Below are 19,215 nucleotides of genomic sequence, written 5' to 3' on the forward strand. Positions count from 1 at the left end.
TCTAAGATACTGGTCCACTTCGTCATACTCTGCCCCTTCGTGGAGCATCGATGCATCAGGTGGTTCAAGTAGCCGATCAAGCTCTGAGCTATGTAAAGTGGAAGAGCGCTGCACCGTGCGGAATAACAGCTCGGGGTTCTGCTGCTGATACTGTGTGAAACATGCTCTCAAGTATTCACAGTACCGTTTCGACGTATCTTCGTGGCAGGTAGAGTACTCTCTATCATCGAAGGCACTCAATTTATATTGAGGAGCGAGTAATGTTCCAGTGCCATAGAGAAAACCGTGGTCGCGGTAAGTCTTTTCATAGTACTCTTTCAGCTTCTGCCTCGCAACAAGCAAAGCGCCATACATGTCCTTCTTCCAGGGTGTTGCCTTTCTTTTCAATTTCCGATTCGACCTTTCAATATGCTCCAGCAGCTTCCTGTACACGAGGAACACACTATGAATTGTGATGTCTCTGGTCTTCATCAGAGCCATGGTGAACTGAAAGAACGGTTTAGTCAAATGAACCAGGTAGTCAATTTGCCTCCATTCAGCATCAGTAACCTTGAACTGCGAGTATTCATGATCGCAGCAGTATTTGTCGATAACGTTTCTTAGCCGGCGCGCACGGCGAAGCATCAAAAACGTCGAATTCCAGCGTATTTGAACGTCATGCAACGGGAACAGCCGAGTTCCACCTGATTGGAGACACAGAAAGGCATCTCGCCGTTGTGGGCTTGCGTTGACAAAAACAGCAAATGATCGAATCTAGTTCTATCAGTGCTCCATTTATATTGACAGCCAATCAGAGAGAATCTATGCTCACTTTGGTTAGAGTATGAGCCACATCTCCATGGTTGACCGAATCTTTCAACCCATTCGCTTGGGTGTCAGACCAAAACGTCTTTATCTCTTTGTTCCGGGGTGCTGCTTTGATATGCCCCAAAAGTTGTTTCAGGCAAAGTTGAATCACATGAGCCATACAAGGAACTCGAACTATTGATTCTCTGGAGCCAATCGCGCCGGTGGAGATCAGTCTTTCCTGCAAGGCTCGTATGAGAGTTTCGTTATTGGTCGCGTTATCGGTAGTGATGCTAAAGATGCGATCCAGGAGTTTCCGTTCCTTCAGTAGTTGGTGCAAAACATCACTGAGGTTGCTCCCCGTGTGAGGGCCATGCAGCGGTTCAAATCCAAGAAGCATTTCTCGATAGTTCCAGTCTTTGTCAATGAAGTATACCGTGATTGCCATGAAGGCCTGCTGGAATGGACTGGTCCAACAATCCAAGGCAAGTGACACCTTAGCATCTTCAGGCAGATCTTGTAACTGTGACTCCTGTTGAGCTGTAACTGCATCTCGAAGTCGCCGTCGTAGGGTTTTCGCTGATGGAATTTCCAGTTCCCCCGGACCAGAGTGTAAGATGTTCAGCAGTCTTTGGAACACGGGGTTCTCCACAGTCTGAAATGGCAGCCGAAGGCAGGTGATGGTTTTCAGCAGCTGCTCCTCAAGTTCAGATGTTGTGACCCTGTCTGCGGCGAGTGATGCACTAGTGGAATGATTTTGCAACGAATCTGAGAGTAAAGTTTGATGGGATCCTCTCTTTTTCCCCCGGCGACAAGTATTGGACTTCAGGTGTCTGCTCATGGCGCTTGTACCATTTTTCTTGTGCTGCGGATGATCAAGCAAAGTAAGACAGGCTTGACAGATGACTCGTGGACGCCCAGTATCGATGTCAGCTACTTGGTCGAAGTGCTTCCAAACGTCGGCATGCCGCGATTCGGTGGACCATTTTATCTGAGACTGACCATCTCCGTTCAGCTTTTGACCGTACTCCGTTTTTTCCCACCACCCTAGGAACTCTCTCTCTAGACTCGATTCGAACAAAATCCAATTCTTTCTTCGTTGGGGCCCCACACGCCTCAGCGTTCCTGGGGGCCTTCGAGCGATTATATCGTAGCTACTGCGGGATCTAGTGAAAGGCTATAGGTCGTCTCAGCATACCTGTTGGTGGTCTCGCAATATTCAGGGGCAGGAGGGGCCATTCTCTTACAGAAGACTGAATGTCAGAGTCTAGGAAAGCGTCAGATGACGGCTCAATGGAAAGCAGAGGACTGAAAGCCTGATGCAATGATCGCGACGATGAGGAAGAAGAAGCCATATTCAAGAGGCGTGCTATCGGGCTTGGGAATAAATTTTCTCATTGTGAAAACTTGGAAATGGACTTTGTTGGGGGGTCGTGTCGTGCGTTTGGATCTATTAACTTTCGCTTCGCGTTAAACCCGCGGGTACCCAAAAACCCAACCCGACCCAACCCAGCCCAAAATGGACGTGACTTTGTATAGACGCTGAGAAAGTGTGTGTCGCCGATTTAATTTATTAATTTCCAAATAATCATTTCGAGGTGGCTCATAAAGCTCAAACTCATTGAATTCTCGTGAATTCATGGATGTGGCCCCTGATCGCTTGGGATGTAGAAGTGGTGGGATGAAGGAGGTGGTCCCTTTGCAGTAAATATATATTTCCATGCCGTCAGCGTACATTGTTTCGACGTAACACACACCTTAAGGCGTGACAGAAATAAATTACCAAAATTACACTAGGTGACTAATCGAGTTTATCCACGATTTATGCATATTTTTGGGTATTTTGGGCAACCCGTGGGTACCCGCCAAGAACCCACGGGCGGGTTCACCAAGGTCAAAACCCGCGATGGGTTACCCGTGGGCGGGTAAAGAAATTGAAAACCCAACCCAAACCCACGTTTGGCGAGGTCTAGTTCCGATTCCTTGGCGGGCTGACATCACGTGATGGCACTGGTTTCAGCACCAGCCACACTAGCCACCTTTGCCTCCCACGCTGTAGCTCTCTGGAATCTCTAGTGGCATGCGCTCTTTCTTTTCTCTCGCATTCTCAAAATGGACTCGCCGACCCACGCAGGAAATAACTCAGCCATATCGGTGGCATGTCTCAACTGCCGCGACAAACATCTCAAGTGTGATGGGAACCCGGAAGGATGTGGCCGATGTCGCGATCTAGCTCTCTTTTGTCATTTCGTTCCATCACGTCGTGGACGCAGAGGGCAACCGTACAAATACCCATGTATCGATGGCATTGACAGTACACTCGATGAGGGAGATTCTATTCTCAATAATGCCTCGCTAAATATCTTGACGTCGACCGACCTTTCTCCAAGCTACGTCCCAGAGCCTCAAGGCCCACCACAGATGAACAAGCATTTGGTCAAGGTCTTTTTTGAATATTTTCATCCTGCGCACCCGATATTGCCGCCGTTTGATCTATGGATCATGTCTTCACCACCGCAGTATCTCATTAACATTGTGGAGTTCATTGGATTGCACCATATTTCGCCTGGCCAAGTCCCCGAATGCTCGAACGATCTCTGGGCTGCCATGGACATTGCTGAGTTGGCTTTGGAGAAGGCGCAGGCGTACCTCCTACTGAGTATACTTTTTCATGGTCGCAGAGTCCCCGAGCACGCAAAGGAATGTATTGGTCTGGCTATTCAATGCAGCTTCAGGCTTGGTCTCCACTGTCGAGAGCTCTCCGACACCGTGGAGATGCAGAATCCATCTCGCTCTGAGAGCATGAGGCGTACCCTATGGGAGATATTCATCGTGGACACCATTCTGGCCGCTTTGCAGGTGGGAGGCGCCCTGCAATTCAAAATGGAGATACCCGACGTATCATTGCCGTCTGAAGATGAATGTTTCCTGGATGGCCACTCGGGTCTCTCCTCCATATCTGCAAACGATCTACCTCGCCGCGTATTGCTAGATGATGACCGCATTTCCTCGCTCGCATACCGTGTCGAAGCAACTCTCATCCTTCGACAGTGTTTCATTGCGTGCGAGAGCCATGCTCCTGAAGGTACCCTGGAGGTACTTGACTCAACGATCTCAGCCTGGTTTCACCGGTGGCCGAGTGCAAACAGCACTATTCTCCAACCGAACGGAAAGGTTAACCAGATCGACCTCCAGACAGCGATGATAATGCACTGCGCCTGCATCTACCTTCATTTTTCAAAATCCTTTCTGGTCTCCCTCCTCCCAAATACAAGCGAGCTCTTTTGTTCCAGACCTCCATCCATTTCAGCACATTCATCCAAACCGCAAATGCATACTGCAAAAATTGTCAACTCGGCTGTGGAACTCTCCAAGCTGGCCTCTCTTTCTACATGTGTGACTTGCCATACACCATTCTTTGCATGTACTCTCGTTTTGAGCTCTATTGTACAGGTCGCTGTTCTGACTGCCCCTGTTGGCCTGCCATTTGGGATGCACTATTCTTACCTGGCATTGAATATCGGGGTATTGAAATCCATGGGCAACATCTGGGGCATCGCAGCTTCTTCTCTGACGAAATTACGAGCGATCGCTCGTGAGGTTGAGCAAGCTTCGCAAGAGGCCGGTCACGGACTGATTGGATCTGCATCCCTCCCTCCTTGTCTGCAAAGTTAATTCGTTCCTATAATCATCCATCTGGTGTTGTTACTTTCCCAACCAAAAGTTCCGATCACCGGACCCCACCAGATAAACATCCACTGCTGTAATGCCTAAAATTCATATTACAGGTAATGTTCATGTGTGCAAGCGAACAATGCCCCCCTGCAGGAGCGAAACCAGCCATTCGAGAAAAAGCGATGCGCCACTGTGGGTCTGGACCCACCTATTCGGCGAACTTGGCATTGCTAGTCTTGAGGCAATAATGCTTCCCGAACTCTGCGACTAGTCAACCAGCCTTTAGATGCCGCGAGATAGACCAGCAGAGAATCACGCACCTGGGAATACCTGCGTTCGAATCAATGTCAGAGACTATTGTTAGTCATTGATTGGGTTCGGTGTGCGCGGCACTCCCCGGTGGCTCAAACTGCCGGTGAGAAAATTTAGCTAACCTTTCTCACGGCCGAGCTCTGATTCCTGGATCGGAAAATGCATCATCACGGTCGATTTGCATAGTACACTACAATTACACCAACGCTTACGCCAGGCTTCTTATCTGATAACGAAACAATTGACCTCTTATAAAGATGTTTTGATTGAGACTCATATCGTGACTTCTATAAACAGTGCAAAGCAAGTTGTCTCTTGAGCATAGTTCAGTCACCCTGGACATGTGGTAAAGCATAATTTCAGCTTGTAGCTACTAATTGCATGGGATTCTCTAGAAGACAACGTCTAGAAAAAGAACCTATCCTGGGCTAGACCCAATCATCCAAACTGTACCCGTTCTTGAAAGCAAATGCCTCCTGCGGTCCCTCGACATCGATCTCGTAGCCATACACGCAGCGATCAAAAGATACCTTCGGCTGGGAGCGATAAAATTGATCGAATTTGGAATCCATAGCTTCTTTAAGACTTGTCACGTCACCATCCGGGTGCAAAGTACTCCAAGGCTTGATGCACTCAGGGCCTTGACACGACTTAAGCACCAGCAGCAGAGCATCGAGCCTCGAAACGACGCTGGATATTGAGTATCCAAGAACCAGGCTCTGCTTTGAATTTGAATTCCAAAGATTTTTCACCTGGAAGGGGTCCGTCTTTCAAGTCTCGTCAGTTAGATGGCTCTTGGTGAATTACCCAACGCAGAACTTACGCTCAAGTCATAAAGCTCATGCTCATTATTACACCACACCGAGAAGAACAGGTTGTACTCAGCGGCAAGTATACGAACGGCTTTGTAGGTGTTGTTTGGCACAGTGGGAGTTCCTTCTCATATTAACAATAAGTAGATTCGGCATACGAGAGGAACATTCAAACATACCGAGATTTGACAGTCCGCCCTCAAGCATCCCCCGTCCCCAGTATTCAACTGCAACATGCTCATGGGTATCTCCAATTGTTTTATATATTGGCATCGGAGTACCATCAAAGTCAGACCTCAGAGAGATGCCCGCAAGCTTGAAGAGAGTAGGGGCAATGTCGATATGTGTGGTAACAGTATTATCGACGTGGTTTTCAGGGATATTGGGCCCACGAATCATGAAAGGAACGCGAATATCCTCCTCAAAACCACAGGTCTTGCCAGGTGGAAGGCGGTGCTGGGAGATATGGAAGCCATTGTCTGATGTGTAGATGATGAAAGTATTGTTTATTTTCCCGGACTCTTCCAGCCGTGTGACCAGGTTATCAACCAGCTCATCGACACCTTGAAGAGCCCGGAGACGCTGGCGATAGTAGTGATCGTTATAGTCGATCACGGACTGGTTTCGGTATGGAAGATCGTGAATCCAGCTTACGCCGGTTGGCTATATAGATAGGTTGTAAGAAACGGATAGCACTGGCAAGGCCAATTGTCGTCGAAACTCACATGCCGAGGATTGAAGTTAGCTGTTCGAGGAACTTTCGCGTCGGGAAAGAGATGCTTGTGGCGCTCTTCGGGAATGGGCTCATCCATCCACAGTGGGCCGGCACCACCTCCATAGGTTCCGTTCATGTTTGAATGTGGTGCAATGGGTGTCACTGTCATAAAGAAAGGCCTTTCTCCTTCCAAAGCATCGTTTAGGAATCCCATTGCCTTCTCACGCAGAACCTCGGTCGTATGACGACCAAGATAACTGACAGGTTTGTCATGATTGCGTTGATAGGTGGTGTTCATGTAGTCGTAGGTGTAAGGGTCCAAGACAAAATCAGATCCATTGAATCCTGCAGCATGGGGGCTATCATAGTTTTCAAGGGAATGTGAGTTCATCAATTTCCCTGTATAGTAGGTGTCGTAGCCGGCCTGTTGCATCCACACAGGTAGATAATTCTCGTTGAAGCCACGCTCAAGGAATTTAGGATATCCCCCTGTAATATCACGTCAGCAATTACAGAACCAGTAGAAATCAATTCCAAGAAAAGCATACCCCAGGGTGGATTGACATCGGTTACATTGGTGTTATGGGCTTGACGACCGGTGAGCAGACTGACGCGAGACGGACAGCACAAAGCAGTTGTCACAAAATGGTTGGCAAATGTCGTGCCTTTCTTTGTCATGTGGTTCACAGTCAAAGGAGTGAATGAAAGCGAGTCCAGCATGAGGTCCTGGTCATCTGTCATGATGAATAGAAAGTTGGGCTTTTGTGATTGGAGGTCCTGGCTTGGGACTTCCGCATCTTGATGTCCCACTCTGGCAGCAGCACATGCTACAAAGCACCCGAAGGCGGCGATGCTTTTCAACTTCATGGCACTTTTTCGGGGTTTGAAACTTATCAGTGGAAAAGTTGCAATGATGTAAGGTGTCCCTTCTCAAAGTTACGATCCCTCATACGGGGGGAGTTTACAGTACTTTATATATTTCACAAATGTATAACCATTCCCGCTGAATAAGATTGTACGAACCGACGTCGTTTGAGTGAAGATGCAAGCATCATATGTTTAATAATCAACCGAAATCCCTTCTCGTCTTGTCTTGCTTATTTCAGGTCGTCATTCCGCCAAGCAATACAAACATGAAAATTCGACGACCTTTGCCCAAGACAAGCGAAAATTGGAATCCCGCTGACGACCCCACATATTCGGCGAGCTTCGAAAGTCAAATTGCATGATTTCAAAAAGTTTCCGAAATACCAGGTTTACTCTACACCGTAGCCTTGCCTCGACACCGGGTGCCGAAAGTGGGTCGAGCATTTCGTATCCGCTTTAGGAAATTGAGCGGCCCGTGGGGGCGGCTTTCTAGACTCAGTAGAGGATCTAGTACCACTTACTGTTGGCGGCAAGAGAAGGGGTTCGATTTTCTCTCTGTGTAGATAAGTGACCAGCATTCCAGGGGCCTTTGACCGGCCGCCCAAACCGACGCTGGCCCGCCCGCGGAGAAGTACGCCGGCACGACCCATTACCGTAGTGTTATCTACAGTCTAAGATTAATGCTGCATGATTGTTAGGAAAGTAGATCTAAAAAATGTGGATGAATTATCACAACGAAGAAAACTTGAAAATCAGGAGCAATTGAATTGTATGAATAGCCTATAGCAAAAGAATGTTAGGACTTATTTACATCCCTCATGAACTTAAGCAATTTCAACAGCAAGGCAACAATGTATATCCTTCACGCTTGTGCCCACGAAGCACTGGTAGCTGCCCGGATCTATCCTCCATGCCCCAATATCTTCATCATACCAGCGAAATTCATCACTTTGAATCTCGATACTGACATCCCGAGACTCTGATACCGGTACCATCACCTTGCTGAACCCGGCAAGGGTCTTGGGGAAGCTGACAAGCCCTCTTTCGCGGATACGAGTCGAAGGTGAAACATAAACCTGCACAACTTCGGAACCATCGCGATGGCCGGTATTGGCGACAGTGGCGTTGATTGTAATATAAGTTTTCGAGTCCGTGGTCAATGTACCGCGCAGGTAGACATTTGAAAATTCAAAGGATGTATAAGACAATCCAAAGCCAAAGGGCCAGAGGGGCTCAATATTCCGCTCCTCAAATGCCCGATATCCCACCAGGACCTGCTCGCCAATGACAGCATGATCACGCGCCGCTTCCCCGGGGAACCAGTCATTAGATCCATGATCGGCTAAAGACCTGGGGAAGGTAATTGGCATCTTGCCGGAGAAGTTGCAATGCCCGAGCAAAACATTTGTGAGCGCAGACCCGTTTTCCTGTCCTTGGTACCAGCCTAGAACGATAGCGCGTGCTTGGTCTGCCCACGGCATAGTTACCGCGCTGCCAGTCTGGACAACAACCACGGTGTTGGGGTTCGCGGCACAAACAGCTGAGACCAGTTCGTTGGTTCGACCGGGTAGATCCATGCTTGGCCGGTCACCACCTTCGCCCTCTGAGTCCTTGTTGTGGCCGACGACCAAAATTGCGAGGTCTGATTCCTGTGCGGATTGCACAGCACGATTCAGCATTTCCGTCTCATCGACTTCACGAGACATTCCGATACGAAGGCCGGAAATACCCGGGAATAGAGTGTTGTCAAAGGATTCCACAAATGGAAGGGTGACGATGTTGTCAACTCTCAAGGCATAGGAGCGGTTGGAGTCCAGTTGGACTGTCGCGGTACGGTCTTCACTCGAACAACCGAGGAAGCCACCAGTAGTCTTGGTCCAATTGGTGTTGTCAATAACAAGCTTTTCGTCTAGGAAAAGCTTTGCCTTGCCAGTGTTCGCCAGGCTGAAAGTGTATTGACTAGAGGCTGTGGGAGTGACAAGACCACTTGCCCTGTAACAATACTCTTTTCCCTTGAGAGACGGAGGCACATCTCCATCGCTCATCATATAGGTGAAAGAATTTGCCCAGAAGGTTGTCGCTACAACAGGCCCTTCGAAATTGTGTCCTAAGAAGAATTCCACTTGAAGGCCCTGCTTGGAACCGTCGGGTAGCGCAAGTGTTTCTCCAAGTAATGCTGGACGCAACGTAAAGGGCAAGCCCTGCTCGAAGTGAACGTGAACGTCTGGATTGGCCTCTTGTATGGCATCCTTCAGGCATTTCTCTGGCGAAGTGATGTAGAAAGGATTTACTGCTGCACTTCCAGAGCCACCTGCGGTCGGGCTGCGCGCATTAGGTCCAAGGATAGCGAGCTTTTGCAACGACGATGGCTGTAGTGGAAGAAGACCTTCGTTCTTCAGCAGAACCAGTCCGCTCTCCGCGGCCTGTTTAACAGTATTGTGACAAACTGCATCGCAGGAAGGCTGTTCTGATACCACTTCGCTTTTCTGGGATGGGAGGAGTCCCGCTCTATCGAGCAGATGCAAAACCCTTCGTACACTCACATCCAAGTGCTTTTTTTCGTCCACTAACCCATTGCGGATAGCTGAAAGTAGACTTGCTCCGCGTCGAACAGGTGGCCCGGGCATCTCGAGATCAGTCCCGGCAATCAAGCTCTGAACGGTACTGTTACAGCCTCCCCAATCACTCATGACGAGTCGGTCAAATTGCAACTCCTCCCGCAAGAGCTTTTGGAGGACAAAAGGACTCATATCTGCGTGAATCCCATTGACTTTGGGATAGCTAACCATAGCTGTCCATGGCGACGACTCGAGTGCCATAACAAAAGGTTTCATGTAAACCTCCCTGAGGGTTCGTTCATCAATAGTCTGATCGACATTGAAACGGCGCGTCTCGGTATCGTTCAGAATGAAATGCTTCATACAAGCGCCGACATTCTGACTTTGAATCCCACGGATCATCTCAGTGGCCATAGTCCCTATCAAGAAAGGGTCTTCACCATAGCCTTCGAAATTCCGACCTCCCAACGGGGAGCGCGAGAAGTTCATCGTGGGTGCCAAAAGGACATGGCAGCCCTTGCGGCGCGTTTCTTGGCCGAGAACAGTCCCGACTCTTTTCACCATTACCGGATCAAACGTGGCGGCCAAAGATATAGCGCACGGGATCAAGGTGGTAGGAGAGCCATCTGTCCATTTTGTTCCTCGAGCGCCAGCTGGGCCATCTGTCATTTGCAGTGGCGGAATGCCCAACCGTTCAACTTCGGCAGTCTGCCACATGTTTTGGCCTGCTACCAAAGAGACCTTTTCCTCCAGAGTGAGAGATTGGAGGAGCTTCTCCAGGACGACGTGTGCAGTATCGTGTGCCATGGTCTTAGAGGTATGAGGGAGATAACCCAAGGTGTAAGGCGGAGACAAAGGTGACGTTCAGGAATATGTTTGTTGAATGCGCGCGAGATTTGGGTTGAACATAATAAATTAAATGTATCATATTTTCTGGCAGAATTGCTTCAATGCAGGAATTCCACTTCCCTGATGACGCCACCTTTCAGTAGTATAGTCTTGTTGGTTCGCTGTACGAGAACGTCGCCGATATAGTGGGGACTCTAGAACCGGGATACTTGGCATTTCTGGTTGGGCCCCGCTCACCGAACTGGCGGGTCTACATTCCCAATGAGAAATCTTCTCTGGGGGATGGTTCACCAGAATTGGCGGGCCCAATTTCAGCTGCTCGCCCCCAGAAATCCCGTCTCTCCACGCCCCGCGATCAACCCCGGACGGTCAAGAGAGAGGTTTGGGGGTTGTGGGACCCCAGGTGCTTTGGAGAAGCCGGCAGTTAATGCGCTGAGCCGCATGAATGCATATATTCCTCGTGCCAGGTGATCGGATCATATCATTTCTGGTACCTTCTCAAAACTAGAAAATCAGCGTGGCTCATGAATTGTTGTTAAAGACTCGCTTGCGTCTGTTCTGCTGGTGCATGTCAGCATTAGGAACGGGCTCCACTTGGAATGCCAAAGCCGCCACTCATTCATACTTCGACTAAAAAGAGAAAGTATCCCTAGCAAATTTAGGCGAATTCCATTGTGGGATTATCATTGGGCGATTCAGCATTCACAATCGTATAATGCCAGATCATATAATTCGAAACCCGGCCGAAAGAGTCATTTGATTTCCTTAAATTGAAAAGAACCTCAGCCCCCTTCAACCTAGACATTGGACTCCCTGAACTTTCGGAACAAGGAGTCGTGAATAGCATTTTTTGGATTTTCAAGAGATTCATCATGCCACACCAAGCAACATCAAGCGATTCTGTCTGGAACCAACCATGGTTGATCTGGATGGTTGTCATCTTTGGATCCATCTCCTCTGCCGGGTTCGGGTTCGATCAGGCCTGGTGGGCAAGTATCATGAGCTCCTCTCAATTTGTTGAGAATTTCGGATCTCTTGATCCTGCCACGAATACACGGGCCCTGACATCTTATCAACAATCGCTCGGTACTGGACTTGGCTATGTTGGAGTCATCGTCGGAGTGGTTTGTGGATCGCCCTTGAATGAACTCCTTGGAAGAAAGAACACCCTGTGGATCCAGAGTGCCATCGTGGCAGTTGGAGTCATCATCGAGTCTACCTGCAAAACCAGCTATGCGCAGTTCATTGTCGGCAAGCTCATTGTCTACCTGGGTGGAGGTATCGCCACGAGTGTCATCCCTGCCTATCAGGGAGAGTGCGCTCCAAAGTCGATGCGTGGTCTCATGTCCGGTACATACAATGCCTTCCTCATGGTCGGTGGTCTCGCTGCTGCCCTGATCGTGTATTTGTGCCGTCATATCTCCGGCGACTGGGCGTGGCGCATGGTAGTTGTGGCCCAAATTGCTATCCCTGCAGCTTGCTGGATGAGTCTGCCCTTCTTGCCAGAGTCTCCTCACTGGCTTGTTTCTCAAGGCAGACTCGACGAGGCGGCGGTCACCCTCCGTCGTCTTCGAGGGCAATCGTTCCCTGCCGAAGCTGAAGTCGTGGCGTTGCAACAGTACTGCCAAGACCAACGTGAAAGGCTGGCAAGCGCAACATGGGCCGCCTGCTTCACGGATCCGGTCAATCGCCGTCGCACGTTCATCTGTATCGGTGCTCAGGTCTTCCAGCAGGCCCAGGGTATTTCGTTTGTGGCAAACTACCAGGCTGTCTTCCTGCAACAGATCGGCTTTCAAGAAGTCCTCCTCATGTCTGTCGTGGTATACGTGATCGGCGTTACGGCCAACTTCTTGGCCATGGCCTCTACCGACAAGCTTGGCCGCCGTGGGGTGTTGTTGTGCTCGGCTGCGATGCTAGGAGCTTGTATGTTCGTCATCGGGGGTCTTACCACCAACGGGGCGGCTAACATGTCGTATGCAATGCAGGTGGCTGCGGTGGTGATGCTCATGTTGTGGTTCTTTTCCTTTCAAGTCACCTGGGGACCTTTGGTGTGGGTGCTGACTGCCGAGGTGCCCCCAAGTCAGGTGAGAGAAAAGACCGTCGCCCTATCTGGACTGGGTGCTTATGTCACCGGTCTGGTTATTGTTTTTGTCAATCCTTTCACCCAGGCCGACATTGGCGGTCGGGTTGCCTTGATCTATGGTGCACTATCGATTGTTGCTTTTGTGTTTGCATGGTTCTTCGTGCCCGAAATGAAGCAACGCACCCTAGAGCAAATCGACGAGATGTTCCAGGATGAGGTGCCAACTCGAGCGTTCCAATCACATGTTTGTCGCTTACCTATGGAAACCGTGGTCAAGGAAGGACAGGAAGAGTTTGTGGAGAGCGTTTAATCACATAACTCTATGGTGCATCTAGATCCATTTCGAACCTGCTGGCATTGAGCAGGAGGGAGAGGTTATTGTGAACACCATCATTTATTGAGTTAAAAGGAAGTACATTATATAGAAGAGAAATACGAGGATGGAGTACATTTTATTTCTAACATGTGACCTTTTTCCTATCTTTTCATTGCCCTTCTTTCTCTTGAGTATAGCTCAAACAAACACATGCTCACCGAATTCTGCTAGCTCTTCAAATGCTCTCAAGTGATATTGCAGCCAGCTGCCATAGCGACGTCATGTCATGGTAGAAGAACATAGCTCGAGTCATGTTGATCTAAGGTCCTTATAGTCCTACTCTACGTTCAACAACATCATGAATCCTGCACACAACCTCGCCGACAATAACACGAAGAGTCCCTGGCTTGAAAACCATGCTAAATATACGCACTGAATTGTCGGACCTTGCTTCCAAAGACGTAAAATATCCAAGGTAAAAATGCAAACAGGACAGCAAGGAATCCGAGCAAGCTCGACGCCCAGGCGTATCCTAGGTTTTCGTACACTGAGGGTTGTGTCAGAAGATTTTCGATTGCGGAGTAGGAACGGAGATAACGTACTTGGAATGGTGAAGAGGGGAAAAGATCCACCGACAAGGTATCGTAGCAGCCCGTTGGCCGCGAGCGCCGAGGCACCGTATTTGGCACCATACACGTTTGTAAGGTAAAGCATGGTCGAAACCTGATGATGTAAGATCACTTTGATCAGGAATACAATGAAAGTCTCCTGAATGGGCGTAACTTACAAAGATCAATATATTGGAGAAGCCAAAGAGGCCCGTCGCAGCAATGCTGCACATCCAATGAATCCCTGGCTGGGCCGTCCATGCAAACCAAAATAGGGCACCGGTCATCAACGGCCCTCCGATCATAGCTCCCCATAGTGTTCGCTCCGGTGGTGGCGCTGCAGACTTGTATCTTTGGATATGGCGCCTCATAGTGTAGGAGTCAATAAGGACCAAAGAGAATCCTCCCAGGGCACAGCCCACAGCTATCCCAATCAAGACCAGACCACTCTCTCCAGGCGTGAAGTCATAGGTAGTGTTGAAGATCAGTGGGATAGCCGCCAGGAAGCAGAAGAGAATAGAGAAGTTCAAAGATGAGTATAGTGAGCACAGAATGACGATCGGCTCGCGTACGAGCATGTACAATGGCCTTGCCAGCGTCACCGTCATTAAAAAGCGGACTCCAGCCAGTCCGGATGGAATAGGAGATGGTGGGATAGGCAGACCCATCTTCTTCGCTTTGCGGCGCATTATAGGACCAGCATAAGTTTCCTGTGCACCTAGCGAAAAGATCCAAATACCCGCACCCAGGAAGAGCGATGTCCAGAGCGACCATTGCCAATTTTTATACTGCGCGACCCACCCACCCACCAGCTCACCCAGCGCAGGGCCCAGGAATGCAATGGTCATTATGAGGACGACGCCACGGTTGGTATAGACTCCGGTCCACATGTCCATGATAGTGCCGGCCCCGACAGCCAACGGCGCGGAGATCATAATACCGGCCAGCAGCCTGCAGATTGCCAGCGCTGCGAGCCCATTTGCGAAGCCGGCGCCGAGAAAGAAGATCAATGCGAGTGGAGTCACGAAGATGTAGATGAATCTACGACCGAAGGTCTCACTCAGGGGTGCTGAGACGGCTGGGCCGAAGGCGAGGCCGTACACATAGAGTGTAAAGGGGAGGAGGGAGAGGGTCGTGCTGGTGTGGAAGTCTTCTTGAACGGATTCGTGCGAAGGTGAAAAAATTGCCAAACTGAATGAACTGTTTGATGGCTTTTGTATTAGCGAAACTGGCACTTTTCATGGATCACAAAGCACTGACCTACATCAGAAAACATAAAAATGCAGGAACAGCAGTGTTGTAGAGTTTCTTGGCTGTTGACCAGTTCTTTGCATTGTCGGGGTCATTGGCCCAATTTGTAGCAATATTTTGCTTTTCTCCTTGTTCTGTCGAATGGGCCATCTTGCTCTTTGGCTCTCTGCCGATAATTGCGTCGTTATCGGGAATGAGATGGACGGTCACTTTTATAGAATAAGATGAAGTGCTCCACGGATCATTCGGATGAATATGCCAAGAGGCGATGATGCGAGACACAGCGGACGTTCCTGAACTTCCTGACCGGGGATGCTGGGAGCGAGAATGCCTGCATGGCCTGCGTGGGCCTATACTAGCAGAAGCAGTAGACATTGACCGGCCGAACTGCCGAGCCTCGCGTGGGGCACGGTGCCGGCGGCCCACAAATTCGGCGACCTGCTGCATCGACTGCACTCTCCGTTTTCAACACCGCTGATTGCTTGGGATTTGTCATTTTCGGGAAATGAAAATGGTATCAAGCTGTTCATCTTTTCACTAATGGGCCAGAACATGACCGGTCTGGCTGCCTGCCCTGAGTAAAATATTTAGTTCCTGCAAGTCTCCTCCAAGTCCCCTGCAACACATCGAACCGCAGCAGATTCACTGGAGTAGGAACAATGCAAAGCGACCTGAAATCTTTCAAGCTTTACTCACATCCTCTTGGACCAAATCCATGGAAGGTAGCCATCATTTTATCATGCCTCAAACTTCCCTACACGACAGTCTGGGTCGACTTCAAAGATGTCAAATCGCCACCGTTCGTCGACATGAACCCGAACGGCCGACTCCCCGTTCTTTTCGACCCAAACCGGGAAATCACCCTGTGGGAATCGGGCGCCATCGTCACCTACCTGGTTGAACTCTACGATGTCGCCCGCGTGCTCAGTTATGAAGGCTTCCACGAGCGAATCCTCTGCCAGCAATGGCTTCATTTCCAAACCTCGGGTCAGGGACCCTACTATGGACAACTCGGCTGGTTCTCACGACAGGTACCGCAGCAGCAGGCTGCTATCGAGCGTTACGCTAAAGAGGTGTACCGTGTGACTGGTGTTCTCGACAAGGAGCTCTCGGAGCGGCAGTGGCTGGTTGGTGGGAAATGTACCTATGCCGATCTGGTTTTTCTTCCATGGCAGGATATGGTGAGTTGGATGATGGGTGATGGATGGGATGAGGGTGAATTCGCTCGACAATTCCCTTTTGTTACGGCCTGGGTGGCGAGGATGAAACAGTTACCCGAGGTGGCGCAGGTTCTATTCGAGAAGCAGCAGGCAATGGCTACGATGCCGCTGAAGCCTTGAAACGGTGCATTCCATCCGGGCTTAAACAGTCTGTTGAGATTTTGTCTTTAATCAGTAACTATACACATAAAATTGTGTTTTATTTTTATTTTTATTTTTATTTTTTTTCAGCTAAAAGAGATAGATTGCCAGCGAGCCGTGGGTACTTCTAAAACGGGTAACTCATCGTGCAGGGCCTTATCGTTCGAAAATTCCTGCCTGAATACAGGAAATTCTTTCGCCACTCCACGTACTACTTTATAACATCATATCGCAACGTTAGCACAGTGAAGGCTGCGTTCAAAGAAAGTCGATTTCTGACGCAGGCACCAAATGCGGTTTATTGCCAAATGCTGAATCCTCCAGCTGAGATCTGAGATCAATCATGATGTGGCGTAAAAACGGCATTCTGTCCAAACTTATCTTGCTCCTTCACTCTCATGGTATGATTCCCCCTGACAGAGTGGATAGCAAGCATCTGAGAAACGGCAATTTATGGTCAACTATGAAATCATTGAAGCTCTTCTTGATAAGAACTTGCAAAACAGGAAAATGTGTACAATATCATGACATAATAAATCACATCCAACTTAAAACCCTCATTGACAGCAGTTTTCACTTGCATCATTGACATCCTCAACAGCAGACAGCCGGCAAAAGCAAGATGCGAGAATCGGTGTATCTGCAGACGCGAGAGCGATGTCCCTCTGAACCCGGATGGTACTCGCTTCATCATTCTTGTCTAACCGAACCAGACATTCAAGAAGACCATGGAGGCCCCAGACATTATTCAGTCTAGCCTGACGCCGGGGGAGGTTTCCTCCGAGACCAAGATCCTCTCTGTACACTATCTCTGCCTCCTCGGTCCGTCCTTGCTCCAGAAGCAAAGCACCCAGGGCATGCCTGGTTGGCTGCATCCAAGGTGGCGGGTCTGCGTAAGGGAGGGCGTCTTCTAAAGCGGTAGCTTCTCGCAGACTGCGGAATGCAGATTCAACGTCACCTTCTCGATATTGAATCTCCCCTCGGAGCATTGAGGATGCAACGCATAGTAGATCGGCTTCAATGACCGGTACGCTGTTCAGACGTGTTCTGGGCACGAGTAGTCTGGACTTCTCGAATTTTTCTTGCTCGACTTTTGCTTCCTCCACTCGGCCAAGTACTGCGAGCGCTATACTACGACCGTAGTATATCATCGCGGTGGTAGAGCAGTATAGCTGGCGATCATCGGGAATCACAGTCTTGCACAGGATATCTTCCCACTTCCCGAAACGGATCATAACATGTACAGAAGCGCCCAGCAAACTTTCCGTCCAGTCTGCCATCGGCGGGCACGATACTCGGAGGATATCCGGAGTCAGAATTTCAGATAGTCGTTCAGCCGAAGATGAGGCTTCTTGGTACCGTCCAGAGATCAGCGCACTGTAGAGCTTGGCGGATACGTTATGTGCACGGTACATGAAATAAAGGACGGAACCGTTGGTGCGCGCGAAGAATTTGTCGTCGGATAATATAGCCTGGTGGTTTGAGTCGACAGCGCGACGATAATCGCCACAGGCGATGTCGATGTGTGTGGGCATATGTAGCATATGAGACGCATCCGGCATCAATGAGCGTAGTCGGTCGGCGGCTGGAAGAGCAACTTCTGGATATGGAGACATTTCCATCAAGTGGATGTAGAGATGACACAATGCGGGGTGCTGAGGGCCACCGGGAAGACTCATGGCCCTTTCGATAATGTCTCGCGCCTTCACAGTATGAGGGCCACTAGGTTTGCCTGTTTCAAGATCCCAGAGGGCACGCGGGCTAATGCACATTAACGCCTCGGCACAAAGCGCGGATATGTCGAGATGGGATAGGTATTTTCCGTAAACATTGCACATGGCCTGAGCATAATCTTGATTCAAAGAGTCTGGATGGGTTGCGGATGCCTCCAGTATCGGGAACCGATATTGAAGGGCGAGAATCAAAGCGGCCTCGGTTGGACTCACGCATGGTGCTAGGTCTCTGGCCTTCTGGAGGAAGGGCTTGACATATTCGATGGTCTGACGAAAATCGACAGGGTCAAAGCGAATCCAGGCTTTGTTGTAGTTTGGGCCTTTGGAGTAGCAGAGCCCCCAATATGCCATGGCGCAGTTCTCGTCAAGTTTGATTGCCTTGATAAAGCACTGAGCGGCTTCTTCATGATTGAACCCTTGAGCCCACAGGTAACCACGGTCGAACCAGGTTTGGCACTCTGCGGAGCTGGTCGTCACGGTGAACCGGTAGGATCCGAGGTCGTAGTATTCATTCGTCATGGTTAAGGCTCGGAGCGTAGTATGATGACTGAAGACTTTGTCTGCTCTTCAGAGTACCTAGCTGATCACGTTGGTGGCCAGATAGATGACCGAGTAGGTGACTAGATTGGTAATCTCTCTTGGAGGAGGACTAATAGCGCTTTTCAGAAGTTGCTTTAGCTACGTCCCGAGTCTGGGTCGGAGGTGGTGATTTATGATCGGCCTTCTTTACGTGTACGTACGACTGGCTCCGAGGAAATCAATCGATTGCAACTCGGCATAAACTGCAGATGACCCACGCCACTCGCCGAATGAATGCAAGAGGGATGCCGTTCGAGCTGGAACCCCGAGTGGTTCCTGTTCCAATTTCCTCGCGAATTTATCCCTCGGTATAGATCTTCATGCCTTTTGGCCAATGATTCCTTTCTTTTTCTTTGAAGTCGCCGATCCTGGAATGCAGTCCGATTCTGCAGTGTAACCTATCCACAGAAAAATTTGCATCTGCCAGAGGAGATGGAGGGCCGACTGTCCTTTAGGGCACGGTAGATGCGGTCACTTTACTATTGGGAGCCGGAACTGCCCGGATAGTCGATGGTGAGAAAGATGTTTGCGGGACTGGCCGTTGGACGATGTTTTAGGGATGATTGCATCGCCAGGGAACAAGCTTTGGATGCCTTCTCTTAGCTAAGTGAGACCGGATCGTCTTGAGAAATCTCGCCCCTGATGAGATCATAATCAAAGAAAAGGATATTTGGTTTTGGGAAGTACCTACATGATACAGACACGTGACT

At 49.5% G+C, this 19,215-nt stretch overlaps 8 protein-coding genes across 8 annotated transcripts; 3 read left to right on the forward strand and 5 right to left on the reverse strand.

Moving 5' to 3' along the window:
* On the reverse strand, nt 1-1,951 carry N7532_002724 (zinc finger BED domain-containing protein; the record flags this gene model as incomplete). Its single annotated transcript, XM_056615218.1, has 2 exons — nt 1-324; nt 1,439-1,951. Coding segments are annotated over 2 exons (837 nt in total), but the record flags the coding sequence as incomplete, so codon positions are not given.
* Nucleotides 1,952-2,898: 947 nt separating this feature from the next.
* Nucleotides 2,899-4,461, forward strand: N7532_002725 (uncharacterized protein; the record flags this gene model as incomplete). The annotated part of the gene is made up of 1 exon (XM_056615219.1): nt 2,899-4,461. One exon carries the CDS (start codon nt 2,899-2,901, stop codon nt 4,459-4,461), a length of 1,563 nt encoding a protein of 520 aa, XP_056478191.1.
* A 740-nt stretch (nt 4,462-5,201) lies between these two features.
* N7532_002726 (sulfatase family protein) lies at nt 5,202-7,167 on the reverse strand (the record flags this gene model as incomplete). The annotated part of the gene is made up of 5 exons (XM_056615220.1): nt 5,202-5,540; nt 5,597-5,709; nt 5,765-6,248; nt 6,311-6,789; nt 6,849-7,167. 5 exons carry the CDS (start codon nt 7,165-7,167, stop codon nt 5,202-5,204), a joined length of 1,734 nt encoding a protein of 577 aa, XP_056478192.1.
* An 824-nt stretch (nt 7,168-7,991) lies between these two features.
* On the reverse strand, nt 7,992-10,532 carry N7532_002727 (uncharacterized protein; the record flags this gene model as incomplete). The annotated part of the gene is made up of 1 exon (XM_056615221.1): nt 7,992-10,532. One exon carries the CDS (start codon nt 10,530-10,532, stop codon nt 7,992-7,994), a length of 2,541 nt encoding a protein of 846 aa, XP_056478193.1.
* Nucleotides 10,533-11,446: 914 nt separating this feature from the next.
* Nucleotides 11,447-12,967, forward strand: N7532_002728 (uncharacterized protein; the record flags this gene model as incomplete). Its single annotated transcript, XM_056615222.1, has 1 exon — nt 11,447-12,967. The coding sequence occupies one exon, from the start codon at nt 11,447-11,449 to the stop codon at nt 12,965-12,967; it is 1,521 nt and encodes a 506-aa protein (XP_056478194.1).
* Nucleotides 12,968-13,392: 425 nt separating this feature from the next.
* Nucleotides 13,393-14,982, reverse strand: N7532_002729 (MFS transporter; the record flags this gene model as incomplete). Its single annotated transcript, XM_056615223.1, has 4 exons — nt 13,393-13,520; nt 13,576-13,696; nt 13,761-14,781; nt 14,846-14,982. 4 exons carry the CDS (start codon nt 14,980-14,982, stop codon nt 13,393-13,395), a joined length of 1,407 nt encoding a protein of 468 aa, XP_056478195.1.
* Nucleotides 14,983-15,491: 509 nt separating this feature from the next.
* N7532_002730 (glutathione S-transferase family protein) lies at nt 15,492-16,172 on the forward strand (the record flags this gene model as incomplete). Its single annotated transcript, XM_056615224.1, has 1 exon — nt 15,492-16,172. One exon carries the CDS (start codon nt 15,492-15,494, stop codon nt 16,170-16,172), a length of 681 nt encoding a protein of 226 aa, XP_056478196.1.
* Nucleotides 16,173-16,750: 578 nt separating this feature from the next.
* Nucleotides 16,751-18,445, reverse strand: N7532_002731 (Tetratricopeptide-like helical; the record flags this gene model as incomplete). Its single annotated transcript, XM_056615225.1, has 1 exon — nt 16,751-18,445. One exon carries the CDS (start codon nt 18,443-18,445, stop codon nt 16,751-16,753), a length of 1,695 nt encoding a protein of 564 aa, XP_056478197.1.
* Nucleotides 18,446-19,215: the final 770 nt, after the last annotated feature.

This window comes from Penicillium argentinense (assembly GCF_028826775.1).
Source record: "Penicillium argentinense strain IBT 30761 chromosome Unknown utg000003l_segment0_segment0, whole genome shotgun sequence".
Taxonomy (NCBI): domain Eukaryota; kingdom Fungi; phylum Ascomycota; class Eurotiomycetes; order Eurotiales; family Aspergillaceae; genus Penicillium; species Penicillium argentinense.